At 63.4% G+C, this 15,030-nt stretch overlaps 1 protein-coding gene across 1 annotated transcript; it reads right to left on the bottom strand.

Annotated features, from left to right (window-relative positions):
- Positions 1-6,250: 6,250 nt before the first annotated feature.
- Pnpla5 (patatin like phospholipase domain containing 5) lies at positions 6,251-14,687 on the bottom strand. The gene is made up of 9 exons (XM_048340165.1): positions 14,453-14,687; positions 13,581-13,813; positions 12,324-12,389; positions 12,026-12,235; positions 10,706-10,766; positions 9,799-9,984; positions 8,116-8,248; positions 6,736-6,852; positions 6,251-6,367 (listed from the first exon to the last, which is right to left on the bottom strand). Exons 1-9 carry the CDS (start codon positions 14,685-14,687, stop codon positions 6,268-6,270), a joined length of 1,341 nt encoding a protein of 446 aa, XP_048196122.1. The 3' UTR covers positions 6,251-6,267.
- Between the last annotated feature and the right edge of the window lie 343 nt (positions 14,688-15,030).

Raw genomic sequence — 15,030 nt, 5'->3', positions numbered from 1 at the left:
GCCCGCGCCCCGCGCCCCGCGCCCCGCGCCGGCCCCGCACGCGCCCCGCTCCGCCGGCCGCAGCTCCGCGGGCCTGACGTCACGGCGCCGGCGCGGGGGCTCCGCGCCGAGGGCATGACGTCATGGCCGCGCCCGACGCACGCCGCGCCCGCCGGCCCGCACCTGGCTCGCGCTCACGCCGGGGAAAGACGCAAGGGGAGGGGAGGGGCAGTGGGCGGGGCCGTCGCGGGCCACGCCCCTGCGGCCCCTCGCGGCCACGCCCCCTCTGCCGCGCGCGCTCCTTCCGCGGCGTCCGGCGTGCTCGGGTCCCGCGGGTCCCCTGCACGTCCCGGGCGTCGGTGTGCGGGAACCCGTCGCCCCGGCCCTGCACCCCGCCAGGCCGGCCGGGGTCCCTTCACCCCTTGCCATCTGCCGGAAGAACTGCCGGTGCCCGGCGGAGGGGGCAGGGCGGGGCGGGGCCCACGGACACCCCGAAGGCTGCGCGGCGGGAGCCCCCTCGTCCGCTCGGCCGGACGTCCGCCCGTGCCTGCATGCTCCGAGCGCCTTCGCCCTTGCGGGGGCCTCGGGGCCCAGGGCGAGGACGGGGCCGGGCGCCACGCCTGACGCGGGCCGGGGGCTCGGGGGACCCAGGGCGAGGGCATCACGGGCCGGTCCCCGAGGCCAGCATCCTGCGCGGGGATAGAGGAGCAGTAACCCCGCCTCTAGGCGCGGCGGAGGGAGGAGTCGCCATGGGAGGACCGCCCCTGCCCGCACACCCGGGAAGAAAGCGGGAGAGAAAACGCAACTAACCCTGGCTTGAAGCTCCGGGTGTAATTCCACCCAGAACAGATGCCTTTGCCCTGTGTTGCAGCCGCAAACTCATGGTTCAGTGTGAGTCTTGAAACATATAAGGAATATGAGGACGCCCTAAAACTGTTTAAGGGGTGTGTTGATACGAAGGTGGATTCTGAGAATAAAGAGTTGATGGTTTAAAAGTAAACACAAACTGGCTGGGAATGTGGCCTAGTGGCAAGAGCACTTGCCTCATATACATGAAACCCTGGGTTCGATTCCCCAGCACCACATATATAGAAAACGGCCAGGAGTTGGCGCTGTGGCTCAGGTGGCAGAGTGCTAGCCTTGAGCAAAGAGAAGCCAGGGACAGTGCTCAGGCCCTGAGTTCAAGGCCCAGGACTGGCAAAAAAAAGTAAACATAAACAAGAAAGCAAGTAAGAAAAACAGACGTTGCAAGCACCCAGGTATTAGGAACAGACATTAGGGTAAATGGCAAAGCCCCCTTCCCCCATCGAGGGAGCAGGTGTATCAGCAATGAGGGAGTCTCAGGTGGGCATCTTCCCAGAACAGGAGCTAGAACCGGAGGCAAGGAAGAATCCGGAGTGCGGGGCTGGAACTGGAGGTCCCGGTTCGAGTTTATGGCACTAAGAATATCTTTCTCGCCATTGCTGGAGAGGCCTTTTCTAACACCGGGTGGCCAGACTTGGTTTCTAAATACTTCTAACCCCGGGAACCAGAAAGGTTCATTGGAGAAAAGGTCAATTCCAGAAGGGGGAAAGATGAGCCTAAAATATGGGGTTGAGCCCCCAAAGAAGCAAGTGTTCAAGGTCGTCAGAACAGGTCAAAAGGACACTGGGTGTGGTGGGCGGGGTGCTGAGGTCAAACCAGTGTGAGCATCTTAGATGAGACCTGGAAACAACTGTAATGTCCCTGGACCAAGGCCAACGTGCCCTCACGATGGACGTCCACCACCCAGGAGTGAGGGAGAAAAAGGCTTGGTGAACTGCAGTTTGGTGTCTGATGACCAGACAGTGTGGTTTCATTTCTCTTTGCTCCTGGGGACCCAGGCACAGGGCGCCCTCCAGATTGTGGGGTCATCATGTCTTTCCCTCTGTGCTGGTTACATGATGAGCAGTACAAGAGCCAACAGGGACATGCACACACACAGACACACACACACACGGATGTTCACTTTCTCAGCACTCTGTCAGGGCAGCTGCTGCTGGCTGAGTCCTGGGAACGCCCTGGGCGCTGTCCGTGGTGCTGAACGGCTGTGGCGCCATCATCCTGGACAGAGGGCGCCTGGAACTCAGCTCAACCACCCCAGCTGTGCTTTGTCTGTGATCTCTCTCTCTCTCTCTCTCTCTCTCTCTCTCTCTCTCTCTCTCTCTCTCTCTCTCTCTCTCTCTCTCTCTCTCTCCCCTCTCTCCTCTCTCTTCCCTCTCTCTCCTCTCTCTTCCCCACCCCTTCCCCCTCCCCCCTCTCTCTGTCTCTCCATCCCCTTTCCCCTTCTCGGTAGTGGGTCTTGAACTCTGGGCCTGGGCATTGTCCCTGAGCTCTGAGCTCTGAGCCACAGCCCCATTTCTGGATTTCTGGTGATTAGTTGGAGATAAGAGTCTCATGGACTTTCCTGCCCAAGCTGGCTTTGAACCTCAATCCTCAGATCTCAGCCTCCTGAGTAGCTAGGATGACAGGCGTGAGCCACCAGCGCCTGGTCTGTGACCTCTCTTGAGGTGCATTTTTCCACTAAAGTTAATCTTGGTGTTAAATACTTGTTGGTTGCACACAGAAAATTAGAAAGAATGACACAAGCAACTTCTCAACACCAATGACCCAACTACCATCAACTCCTGTCCATCCTACACCCACGTGGGTGATTTTACAGCCAGTCTTATGTCTTATAAAGTATTTGGGCCTCTAAGACAGCAGCACCCTGAAAGTTACAACCGGGAAGCAATGATCACTGCCTAACATTGCCAAACAGCCATCTGGCACACACAATCAGATTTATGCCTGGGGTGCAAAGTGTCAGAGGAGTACTGGCACCCACTTGGGGACTCCTAGTGAAGTGCTGTGGTGGAGGTCACATGCTAACATCACGTGACCCCAGCTCCAAATAGGCACGCGTTAGCCCTCTTGCTAGCAAGCTGGGCACAGGGTGCAGACTCAGACACGCAGCTGCCCCCATCGGGTGGCCCTCCAAGGACACTGCTTTCCAGACTCTGCAGTCTCCTGCCAACACAAGCTCAGTTCAAGGCACGTGACCTAGCTAGCACGGGTGGCTCACACCTGTAATCCTTGCTACTTGGGAGGCTGAGATCTAAAGAGCAAGGTTCAAAGCCAGCTTGGGCGGAAAAATCCCAGAGACTTCTATATTCCAGTAGCCAGTTAAAAGCCAGAAATCGAGGTGTGGCTCAAGTGGTAGGGTACCAGCCATGAGCGAAAAAGTCAACAGTGCAAGGTCCTGAGTTCGAGCCCCCGTACTGGCACGAAAAGGAAAGGTCAGTTACACTAGGCCTCTGCAGGAGGATCTTGAGCATGCTGGGGTCCAGACATGACAGAGCCAGTGCTGACATCATCCACGGCTGCTCCTGTCACCCAGAGGAGGACTTCGGCTGGCTAAACCCAGGCTTCCGGTGGGGTTCATGGGCCACACACAGGGCACCCCCATTCTGCCTCTGCACCCAAGGCCCCTTCCAGAAATGGTTTTCCTCCAACCTGCTAGCACCACGGAAACCCAGTCCCTTCCTGAACAGCCTCTCCTCCCCTGCCCAGAGCTGCTGGTTGTGTGTTCTGTGGGCCTGGATCAGAGTTGGAGCCCCAAGCCCTACCCTAGAAGCAGCCGGCTCAGCCTCCAATTTTAAAGACGGGAGACCCCAAGGCCAGGGAGGCTGTGCTGGTCCAGCGCATCTTCCCCTGCTTGGAGCACAAACGTCAGTGGCCCCAGCCTGGTCCCGGCCTGGCGCCAGAACCTCCTCCCAGGGCTGCAGTGAGAACTCAGTAAGACACTGCCCGCCCAGTGCCAGTGGCTCACACATGCTCCGCTAGCCACTCGGGAGGCTGAGATTGGGAGGATTATGGATGGAGGCCAGCTTGAGCTGTAGTAGAACCCGTCCTCACTGGCTAAGGGCAAGCACTGTGGATGGATGGGGTCTGGTGAGAGCCACCCACAGCGGAGGCTGGGTCAGGCTCGTTCACTCGGCATGGGTGGGGTGCTGAGGATGATTTAGATTTGATGCTGAGACATAGTACTGGGGAGCTACTGGACCCCTTTGTCCCTGAGGGACCTGGGGGGGGTGCGGGGCTGGACTTGACTCAGTAGTGTCCCTGGTGTGACGTGAGCCTTGACTGGCCACTTGATTGAATTGAGAACACGGGGTTGAGTGTATCTGTGAAGGCGGTCCCAGGGATGACTGGCAGGTGGGACAGCCACTGGAGGGGAAGACCGCCCTGAAGGTGGGCAGCACCGGCCAATGAGGTGGGAGGAGGAGGCCCACTGGGTCTGCCGTTCAGCCATCATGAGGTGGGCAGCTCTGCTCTGCCACCAGGCTCCTGCTGGGCCCCTGGGCCCACAGCAACGGAGTCAGCTGACTGTGCTGAGACCAGGAACAAAGTCCACCCTCCCTCACGTCGTTTCCGGTCACGCTGTGAACTCAGCACACCTAGCTGGGGCCGTCGCCGTGGAGAAGGGCCCTGGGAGAGGATCCACGTCCACGTTCTGTCCCCAGCGGGAGGTGCACGCTGGGGCCTGTGGGAATCCCTCCCCCCCCCCCCCGCCCGCCCCATCTGTATGAGTCTGGAAAGTCAGAATCCAGGCACGTGCTTCTCGACGGCGCAGTGCACGTCAACCCCTGGCCACGCCATGAGCACGTGACCTTCACACCCGAGCCTCAACCGCAAGCGGGGCGGGGCCGGGCTGGCGCAGCCCGGAGGTGCCAGAGAGGCAGCAGGAGCAAGGGGGCTGCTGGGATGGCGCTGCTGGTCCCGCCCGGCCCTTAGGCAGCGCTGCCCGGTGCCCATCCTCCACAGGCTGGCTCTTCAGCCACCTCGTGCTTCTCCCGCCCAACCCAGACCCTGCGCCCTGTACCCCCGCCTGGGGCGCAGAGCCTTTACACCAGCCCGCATCGCGGCTCGGCAAACCTTGTGCCCTGGTCAGCTCCCAACTCAACGACAAACGTCTTCATAAGACCCTGCCCCCTCCTGACCTGCCATGGCCCTACCGAATGCTCCTGGGGCCTCTCAGCTCTGTCTCCCTCCTGATCTCCTTCCTCACACCTACCAGGCTCGCCCTGGAAGCCCAGCTCCTCGGGAGGCTGAGATGTGAGGACCACGGCCCCAAACCAGCCCAGGCAGGAAAGTCTGTGATGCACTTATCTCCAATTAACCAGCAAAAGGCTGGAAGTGGAGCTGCAGCTCAAGTGGTAGAGAGCCAGTAATGAGGGGAAAGACAGCACCTTGACCCTGAGCTCAAAACCCAGGGCCAGCGCCCCCCTCAAAAAAAAGTGAGCTGAATAAATGAGTGAATGCACGAATAATGAGGGAATGAATGACTCCTTCTCAGAGATTTATTCATGTGTCCCTTCTTCTCTTGCCCATGCTTTCATGGCTCCACCCTCTCAGTGTCCCCTCAAGCCTGGCACAGTGTGGCTTTCTCTGGGGAAGAGCAGAGACTCCCAGGAGAGGCCAGAGGAGGCCAGCATGCCCCAGAGCACTGTTGGGGGGGGGGTTCCATACCACAAGGGACCCCTAGAGGTGTCAGCCGTACTGAGGGGGCCACAGAAGCATTTTCAACTGGGAGCTCCCAGAAACAAAACCCTGCCGCCTCTCCGCCTCTCCTTCCATCACCAGTGGTCCCAACGCCCAGTCGCTCCAACTTGCCAGGAGAGGTGGGCACAAGAGGGCACCCCCAGAGCTGGGGCAGGACAGCGGAAGGCAGAGATGACATGGGGGGGCGCTGTTGTTCCACTTGTGCCCCTGATCTGGGCATCGGGGCATCGGGGCACCGGCCCAGCCTCCTGGGAAGGGCTCAGTGAGCAGCTACTACCTCCCATGAAGTCCCTGCATGGCACCTGCGCCTTCCGTGTCCCCACACAGGGACTCAGAACCAGGATCCGCCTCCTGCCCCTGCGGTGGCTTTGCCCCCAGTGAGATGGGGAGGTAAGCAGGCGGCAGCTGGGGATGTGGTAGTGTGGGGACATCTGGACAGGACAGGCCTCTTCCCCAAATCCAGGCATGAATTCCCAAGGGCAGTAGCCACAGTGAATGAGGAACACAAACCCCCCAGGGGGCCGCTGGGGGGGGCGGGCACCATCTCCAGCCAGCCTGCACCCCCAGAGCCTCTGCAGGGTCGATACCAGGCTCTAAGCTCCCAGAGGATGAATCAGGGGCGGGCTGCTCACCTGACTCGCCGCAGCCAGGGCAGATGTGGGTATATAGAGGCAGCCAGGGCGAGTCAGGAGAGACCCGAGGCCGGCTGGCCCTGCCCAGCACTCCTCAGGTCTGCTGGGTGGAGCTGGGCTCTGTGGCGGGGTCCACAGAAGCAGCCGCCTGGGGCTGGGGGAGACAGGAGTCCACCGGGCTGGGAACGTGCGGCCTACCAGGGAGCAGAGGGCAGGCATCAGCGTCAGAGCCTGCGGTCCAGTGACGAAAAAGGGGCGCCTGGAGCGGGAGGAGCCCGGCCTTGTCTCTCCCCAGTCCTGTCTGCCGAGCAGGGCAGCAAGGCTCCAGGCAGGTGCCCAGCAGGGCTGGGGGTGACGGGGAGCCGCTGGGCCCCTGGGATGCCTACAAGAGTGGCAAGGATGGCAAGAGGGCATCCACTTCTCCTCCTGCCCTCGTGTGCCATCTACTCGCGGCCTAGGCGTGGCACCCCACAGTGACCAGGCTGGGGTGGGGGAAGGACTGCCTGCCCAGGGCCTGGGGACACAGCCAGTGTCCCCCTCCAGGTCCTTCTGCCCACCTTACCTGCCCAGCCCCAGGAGCTGTGCGCACAGACTGCTGCAGACCTCCAGGGCTGCGCTTCTCAGCTGGGCCCCCATCCAGTGCAGGTCAGCGGGCACCTCGGGCAGCCACAGCACCAGCCTGTGGGGAGGGGCCACATCAGCTCCCCGAGGGTTCCCCGGGGTCGGCCCAGCTTGGTCTCTGCCTACGAGCAGACCAGTGCCCTGTGGTGGTGGCCATTACTGCAGAGCGGGGTGGGGAGAGGAGGCAGTTTGTGGCAGAGTGATCTGGTGGACTGTGGGCTGGGGGACACAGACTCCACAGAGCTCTGCAGAAGCCTAGGGTGGAAGGGGCAGGCATGGGGTCCTGCTCAGTGGCTGTGCAGCCTGGGTAGGTCAGACAACTTCTATGCGTCTCAGTGGACGCACCTGGCCCCCCGGCCACACAGTAATCTTGGTTCCAAGTCATGGGAAGAAGAGAGCTTCATCTCTGAGGCTCCACTGAGTGGAGGCAGAGATCAAAGGCACGGGAATGGGGCAGGAACTGGCTCCCCAGCAGGGGTCTAAACACAGTAACCCCGCCCCATCCTCCACAGCCAATCACGGTAGCTGTGTCTCGCCCTGCCCTATCCCCTGAGCCAATCATGGTAGCTGTGCCTTGCCCCGCCCCATCCTCCACAGCCAATCACGGTACTGTGCCTTGCCCCGCCCTATCCCCTCAGCCAATCATGGTAGCTGTGCCTCGCCCCGCCCCATCCTCCACAGCCAATCACGATAGCTGTGCCTCGCCCAGCCCTATCCCCAGCCAATCACGGTAGCTGTGCCTCGCCCCGCCCTATCCCCCAGCCAATCACGGTAGCTGTGCCCCGCCCCGCCCTATCCTCCACAGCCAATCACAGTAGCTATGCCTCGACCCGCCCCACCCATCATGGCCAATCACGGTAGTTGTGCCTCACCCCGCCCTATCCGCTACAGCCAATCACAGTAGCTGTTCCCCGCCCCGCCCACCATAGCTAATCACGGTAGCTGTGCCTCGCCCCGCCCTATCCCCCAGCCAATCACGGTAGCTGTGCCTCACCCCGCCCTATCCTCCACAGCCAATCACGGTAGCTGTGCCTCGCCCCGCCCCATCCCTCACATCCAATCACAGTAGCTATGCCCCGCCCCACCCACCATGGCCAATCACGGTAGCTGTGCCTCGCCCCGCCCTATCGCCCAGCCAATCACGGTAGCTGTGCCCCGCCCCGCCCTATCCTCCACAGCCAATCACGGTAGCTGTGCCCCGCCCCGCCCTGCCCCCCCCACGGCTGAGCCTGGCCCCGGGCTCCCGCCAGCTCTGCCCCGCCCGCGTGCCCCGTCCCCGCACCCAGTCCCCGCAGGCCCGCCGGTCCCTGCCGAGCCTCACCGCCTGCTCCGGAAGTAGACGTACTCGAAGGGCAGCGTGCAGGGCAGCAGCAGGTACGTGAGTGCCCGCCCGGGCACCGAGCCCCGGAAGCGGGCCCAGAGCCCGGGGTCCCTCCTGCAGGCCTTCCGGAGAGCTGCGAGAGAAGCCCCGTGCCAGCCTCGGGCGGGCGTCCCGCCCCGCTGCCCAGGCCCAGCGCCGGCCCGCGGGGAGCCCGCCCCGTCCACCCTTCCGGGGCCAGCAGCCCAGCACCACCCCGCGGCCACGGTCACACGGCAGCGGTGACTCCCGCTCCGCAGGCCGCCTGGCCGCTCCCTGGCGCCCGCGTGTGGCCGGGGGCCCGCCAGGATGGCCCTGCACCGGGAAAGCGCTGCCGGCCCCCACCGTGGCCCCACCTCTCCCTCCTCTCGCCTCCCATCAAGACCCACTAGGGGCTGGAGATATGGCCTAGTGGCAAGAGTGCTCGCCTCCTCGTATACATGAAGCCCTGGGTTCGATTCCCCAGCACCACATAGATAGAAAGCGGCCAGAAGTGGCGCTGTGGCTCAAGTGGCAGAGTGCTAGCCTTGAGCAAAAAGAAGCCAGGGATGGGGCTGGGATGTAGCTCAGTGGCAAAGCGCTTGCCTAGCAAGTGCAACGTCCTGGGTTCGATCCCCAGTACCCAAAAAGAAAACACAAAAAAATACAGTTTAAAAAAAAAAAAAACCCAACCAAAAAAGAAGCCAGGGACAGTGCTCAGGTCCTGAGTCCAAGGCCCAGGACTGGCAAAAATAAAAATAAAAAAAAGGGAAATAAAAGACCCACTAGGTCCCCAGGGGCTCCCCAACTACCCCCCTCCCCCCTCAGCTGCCCTCCCATGGACCTGCCAGCTCTCCTTCTGCAGCCCAGGACCTTTGCATAAGTTTGAACTCAGGGCCCCAGGTCCCTTAGCAGGCACTCTACCATTTAAGCCACGCCTCCGGTACTTTTTGCTTTAGTTTTTCAGGTAAGGTCTCAGATTTTTATTATTATTATTATTATTATTATTTTTTGCCTAGCTCAGCTTGGACCACAGTTCTTCTGGCTAAGCTTTCCTTGTACCCCGGATGACAGGTGTGAAGCACCATGCCTAGCTCTTTCGTGGAGATAGGGCCTTGCTAACTCTTTGCCCTGGCTGGCATTGAACCGTGCTCCTCCTGATCTCTGCCTGCCGGGGCAGCTGGGATTACAGGCACGAGCTTCCGCGCGTAGCCCCGTTGTTGCAGTTGTGACCGCTCTACAGTTTCCTCACCCGTAAATGGGGTGAGGACCACAGGGATGGCCGGGCTGAGGGGAGGATGAACGATTGCACACAAAAAGCCCCTTTCCTGCCAGGTAGCGGTGGCTCGCGCCTGTCCTCCCAGCTACTCAGGGGGCTGAGATCTGAGGATCAAGGTTCAAAGGCAGCCCAAGCATAAGACTCTCATCTCCAAAACAGCCAGCAACAAGCCAGGTAGTTGTGCCTCACCCCGCCCTATCCTCCACAGCCAATCACAGTAGCTGTTCCCCGCCCCGCCCTATCCTCCACAGCCAATCACAGTAGCTGTTCCCCGCCCCGCCCACCATAGCTAATCACGGTAGCTGAGGCATGACTCCAGTGATAGAGCAGAAGCTGTGGGAGCCGGCTGAGTGGGGGAGTTAGCGCTGGCCGGGGAGGGGGGTGCATACCGGTCTCCAGCTCTGGTGCCAGCTGCTCAAAGTTGGGCACATCCTTCACCAGCACCCTGGGCACATCCCAGCGTACCGACAGGCCAACCTGCCGGCCCTGGACACGAGGGCCTCCCTGGGGCTCCTCCACCGGGGCTGGAGGCTCCTTCGACACCAACGACCACAGCAGGGGCTCCCTGGTGAGTCCTGGGTGCGAGGGAGGAGACCCCGGTCAAGGCAGCGCGCACATCCACGGCAAAATGGCACCGTGGTTACCTCAGCTGCCCCGGGCACCCGCATGGCTCCCGCCAGCTCTCACGCTGGGCCGTCAGCCCTGAGAGCTGTGCCAACTGACCCTGCTGCCTCAGTTTCCCTATCTGCAGAAGGAAGTGAAGGCCTGTTACGGGGAACCCTACAAGAATGGAGCTGTGACCCAAGGGGTAGAGCGCCAGCCTTGAACAACAAAGCTAACAGTGCCCAGGCCCTGAGTTCAAACTATAGGACTCACACACACACACACACACGCACACACACACACACCCAAAGCCAGCCTCAGCCCAGGCCAGGGTGTGAGCCATGCTAGGGTGGAGCTAGGTGTGAATCCTGCAGGGTCAGCACTGCCCACAGCCGCTGGCCAAGGTCAGCAGCCCAGGCTGCTCATAGCTCGGCTCTCCACACGGCCGCTGCCCCTGCTGGCCTCTTCCTTGCGGTCTCCAACCTAGCTATTGGCACCACGGTGAATCACAAACCAGCCCCGCCGCTGACGGTAGGAGGGTGGCGTGGCCCATCCTCCGCACCCAGGGCTGAGCAGAAGGCCTCCTTCCAGCTTCCAGGCTCCGCCCTTGTCCCTGCATCCTCTGTCCCTGTACTGCCCCTGTCGCCGTGTCCTGGGCAGCTCTGTGCCCAGCCTCCGTGCCCAGCCTCCTACCTCGTGTCTCCAGGAACCGCAGGGCGTCCAGGTAGCCTTGTCTGCAGTTGTCAGCCAGCACCTGTCAACACACGGGCCGGATAGGGTGGGCAGCCCTGGCCTCCCAGGGACTGACGGTCACCACCAGAGAAGAGTCTCCTCTGGGTGAGGTCTCAGCGTAGGCCCCGGCCCGGGTGACCTCCCTGCAGGGTACAGGGGCTCCCACCCGGGCCAGGAGACCCCAGGGTGGCTGGTGGCTGAGATCTGCCGTGCCGGGAAGCTCTGGGAAGCAGAGGGCGGAGCTGGCCGGGAGGGCGGGGCCTCAGCCTGGCTCCTGGCCGTCCGTCATGCGTCCCTTTGCCTGTCTGGGGACAGCACTAGGACCAGCCTGGGTGGGCAGAGGAGTCCACGTGCCCACACTGCCCCGTCAGAGCCCACTGCGAGGAGGGGGCATCCACGGTCTGCTGTGCGAGCTCGCTGAGAGCCCCAGCCTCCTCTAGAAAAATGTGGCAGAGAAAGCCAGGCGCCAGTGGCTCACACCCGTCATCCCGGCTACTCAGGAGGCTGAGATCTGAGCATCACGATTCAAGGCCAGCGGGGACAGGAAAGTCCATAAGGCTCTGTGTGTGTGAGAGAAAGAGGGGGGTGGGGAGCCCTGGGGCTTGAACTCAGGGCCTGGGTGCTGTCCCTGAGCTTTTGTGCTCAAGGCCAGCACTCTTCCACGTTGAGCCACAGCGCCCCTTCCAGTTTTCTGGCGGTTAACTGCAGGTAAGAGTCTCACGGACAGTCTTGCCTAGGCTGGCTTTGAACCGTGCTCCCCAGATCCCAGCCTCCTTAGTAGCTAGCTTTTTACAGACGTGAGTCACAGGTGCCAGCACCATGAGACTCTCGTCTCCAATGAACCACCACAAAGCCAGACGTGGAGCTGTGGCTCACGTAGTAGAGCGCCAGCCCTGAGGACAGCACGCAGGCCCTGAGTTCACGCCGCAGGACTGGCGTGTGCCCATGCGCACGTGGGCACACACACGCACACACGCACACACAAATGGGGCAGAGTTCCTGCTGAGCTCAAGACTGCTTGGGAGCCCAGGAGTGAGCTGGACCTTAGGGGGTGGGCGATGGCCCCGCGCATGAGGGTCTGCGGACAGGAACTGCGGTCTCCTATCCATTTCCACGCGAGTCTGCGCCCTGGGCCCGGCTCCAGCGCTCGGCATCTGCTCCCAGATCCAAGGTGAGCGAGAGGCGACCCGAATCCAGGGTGTGGATCAAGGGTGGAGGCGGCGGGGCCTTTGTCCTCCTGCGCCCCCCCACCCCCACCCAGCAGGGGCGGGCGGGACCTGCCTCGGGCTTGGGGGGGACGAGGGACAGGAAGACGAGGAAGGCGTTGGCGGTGGAGATCTGGAGGCTGGCGTTGAAGGCGTTGAGCTCGTGCAGGCTGGCGGAGCCGCTCTGGGGACAGATGTCCACCGTCCCGGGGAAGGGCGACACGGTGATGGCGGAGGGCGAGTCGGAGAACGGCAGGTTGTTGCTCAGAGCCCCGTCAAAGTAGCGCTAGGATCGGGGAGGGCGGGTGGGCGGGTGGCTGTGCCCCCGTGGCCAGCTGCCCCCTCCCCCCCCACTGTGCAGACAGCGCCCTCACCTCTCCTCTGAACTCCGGGGGGATCGTCCCACAGTAGAAGGGGAAGTACAGCGTGCAGAGCAGGGCCTAGGAGGCGGGGGCGCGGGACTCCTTTGGGGGCGCTCCGCCGGCTCCGGGCACAGCGTCATCACCCTGCCAGACGCCCAGGCAGGGAACGGCGAGCCCCGCCGCGTCGCTCCCACCCTCCCCTCTGCTGGGGGCACCCGGCTGCCCCCCCCCTCCCCGTCCCACTAAACACAGAGGGCAGCAGTGCCCCCGGCTAGAACCCCAGCCACTCAGGAGGCTGAGATCTGAGGATCACGGTTCACACACAGCCTGGGCAGGCAGGACTCGTATCTCCAATTCACCACCCAAAAGCTGAACTGGGAGAGCGCTAGGCTAGAGTGAAGATAGGCTCAGGACCAGCCCCCAGGCCTTGAGTTCAAACCCCAGGACAGGTACCACACACAAAAGACACAGCGGCACCGAGCACTGCCCCCCCCCCCCCGCCGGCCAGGTTTCTGTGCTAAGAACCCAGGCCTGTCTCCCAACGAGAGTTCCCTGGCACTGATCTAACAGAGGCAGGCACTTCCCACAAGCCACCTCTCCTCCCGCCACTGGGAGACGGCCTCTGACAAGTCCTGCTGTTAAAAAGCCCTTTAACGAGCCTCTGATTTTAGTGACCCTGGGGCTGGATATTGTGGGGGGGGGGGGCAGAGGGCTGTGTACTGGAAGGTGTTGAACAACACCCCTTACCTGTCGTATCTGCTAGATGCCAGCGTGCACGCACGTGTGCGCATGCGTGCCCACGCGCACCCTGGCTCCGAGCCTCGGGGCGGGCGAGTGCGTCCCCCACGGCACAGCTCTGTGCCAGGCAGGACGGGGCGCTGGGACAGGCTTTGGGGGTCCCAGCTGCCCCCTCGGTGGGAGGCACTGAGCTCGTACCAGCTCTGTCTTGGGGACCCCAGTGTGGGCGGCGGGTAAAGGCCAGGAGAGGGTGGGCGACAAGAGCCGTGCTCGGCCGCGTGCCCACAGCCCCCCCCCCCACCTCCGCGGCAGCACCCCTTCTTGTCCTCTGTGGAGTCCTTGGGGCCTAGAAGCTGCCTGGCAGGTGACGGTTGCTCAATGACTGTTGCTGAGTCACCTGCTCCAGGCGTCTGGGCCGGAGGGGGACGGGCAGAGTCCCCCCTCCCCGCACACGCCAGGGCTGCTCCACGGCCCCCCCCCCAGGTGAGGGGGCACCGGCGCGGGGTGGGGTCCCCCCCGACGGCCGCTCACCTGGATGAGCTCCTCCCGCGTGGCGAAGTCCGTGGCGATGAAGTTCCGGCCGTCGGGCCAGCGGGTCATGGAGACGCCCAGGCGCCGGGAGGCCAGGACGTGGCTGTCGCCCGGCAGGTGGTCCCGCAGCTGCTGCCGGATGTGCTCGATGGGCGCGTAGGCCGGGTGCAGGACGCCCAGGCTCAGCCGCTCCACCCGCTTCACCATGCCCAGCAGGTTCGAGCAGCAGAAGTCTGCCAGACCCGGGGAGGGGGGGGGGGTCGGGGGAGGGGGGGTGTCCTCAGCCGCCTGGGACCCTCCACCCTTCCTTCCCACTCCTTCCCTCCTTCCCTCCCTCCCTCCCTTCCTCCCTCTCTCCCTCTTTTCTTCCCTCCCCCTCACCCCCCCATGCCATGCCCAGTCCTGGGCACAAAAAGCCCTGGGTTCAAATTCTAAATCTCTGCGCCTAAGTGACCCCGGGAACAAAGTGGGCAGCTGAGCCCTCCGGGAGCCCCGAGGGCTGCGCACGGGAAGGGCTGGCTCCGCGGGCCGGGGGGCAGGCGGGCGGCCGGGATCTCGGGGTGCAGAAGCCAGTGCCTCCTTGCACCCGACGCTCCTCCCATCAAGAATGGCGACTGCCCGGTGCGGCTCCCCCCGTTATCCCAGCCGCTCAGGAGGCCCAGAGCTGAGGCTCAGGGTTCAAGGCCAGCCTGGGCAGGGAAGCCCACGAGGCTCTAACTCACCACCGAAAAGCCCCAAGTGGAGCCGGGGCTCGAGGGGCAGCCCTCCCGTCGTGAGCTCAGAAGCTCACGCACAGAGCCCAGGCCCTGAGTTCAAGCCCCAGGACGGGTAAACTAAATAGTCGGCCCTTCCTCGCCCCCCGGCGGACTCACCCACAGACTTGCCGCAGATGATGCTGAGCGCGCTGAGCGCCCCGGAGGAGCAGCCGTAGATGCGGCGCGCGCCCTGCAGGAGGCGTGGGGCGCGCTGGCTCAGGCAGTGCGTCACCCCCACATGGTAGAGGCCCAGGAAGCCGGCGCCCGAGAAGGACAGGTCCCAGCCCTCCTCCTCCCCCCCGAGGCGGCCCCACGGGTCCTCCTCCTCCTCCTCCTCCCGGCGGAGGCTCATGGCGGGCTGCGGGGTGCCGTGCCGGGCCGCCGAGGTGCAGCTGCCGGGGTCCAGGTGTCCTCGCCCCGCCGCCCCCTGGGCGGAGTCAGCTCCAGCCCTGGCCAATGAGGTTTGGGGCCACGGCGGGGGCGGGGGGGGGGGCGGCCGGGTGTACTCAGCTGAGTTCCTCGTGGCACAGGGCCCGGCCCCCCACGCCCACCCCTTGGCCACCCCCGGTGGCCTGACACCAGAAGCGCCCGCTGGGTGCCCGGCCCGGACCTCACCGCCCGCGGGGCACAGCTGTGCTGCTCCCCAGAGGCCTGGCACCCTGCTCCCGCCCACGAGCCGCACACACACACACTCA

The sequence above is a fragment of the Perognathus longimembris genome, chromosome 1, assembly GCF_023159225.1.
Source record: "Perognathus longimembris pacificus isolate PPM17 chromosome 1, ASM2315922v1, whole genome shotgun sequence".
In the NCBI taxonomy this organism is placed as follows: Eukaryota; Metazoa; Chordata; class Mammalia; order Rodentia; family Heteromyidae; genus Perognathus; species Perognathus longimembris.
Note: the sequence above shows the minus strand (reverse complement) of the source record. Positions and strands in the feature narration are given on the sequence as shown.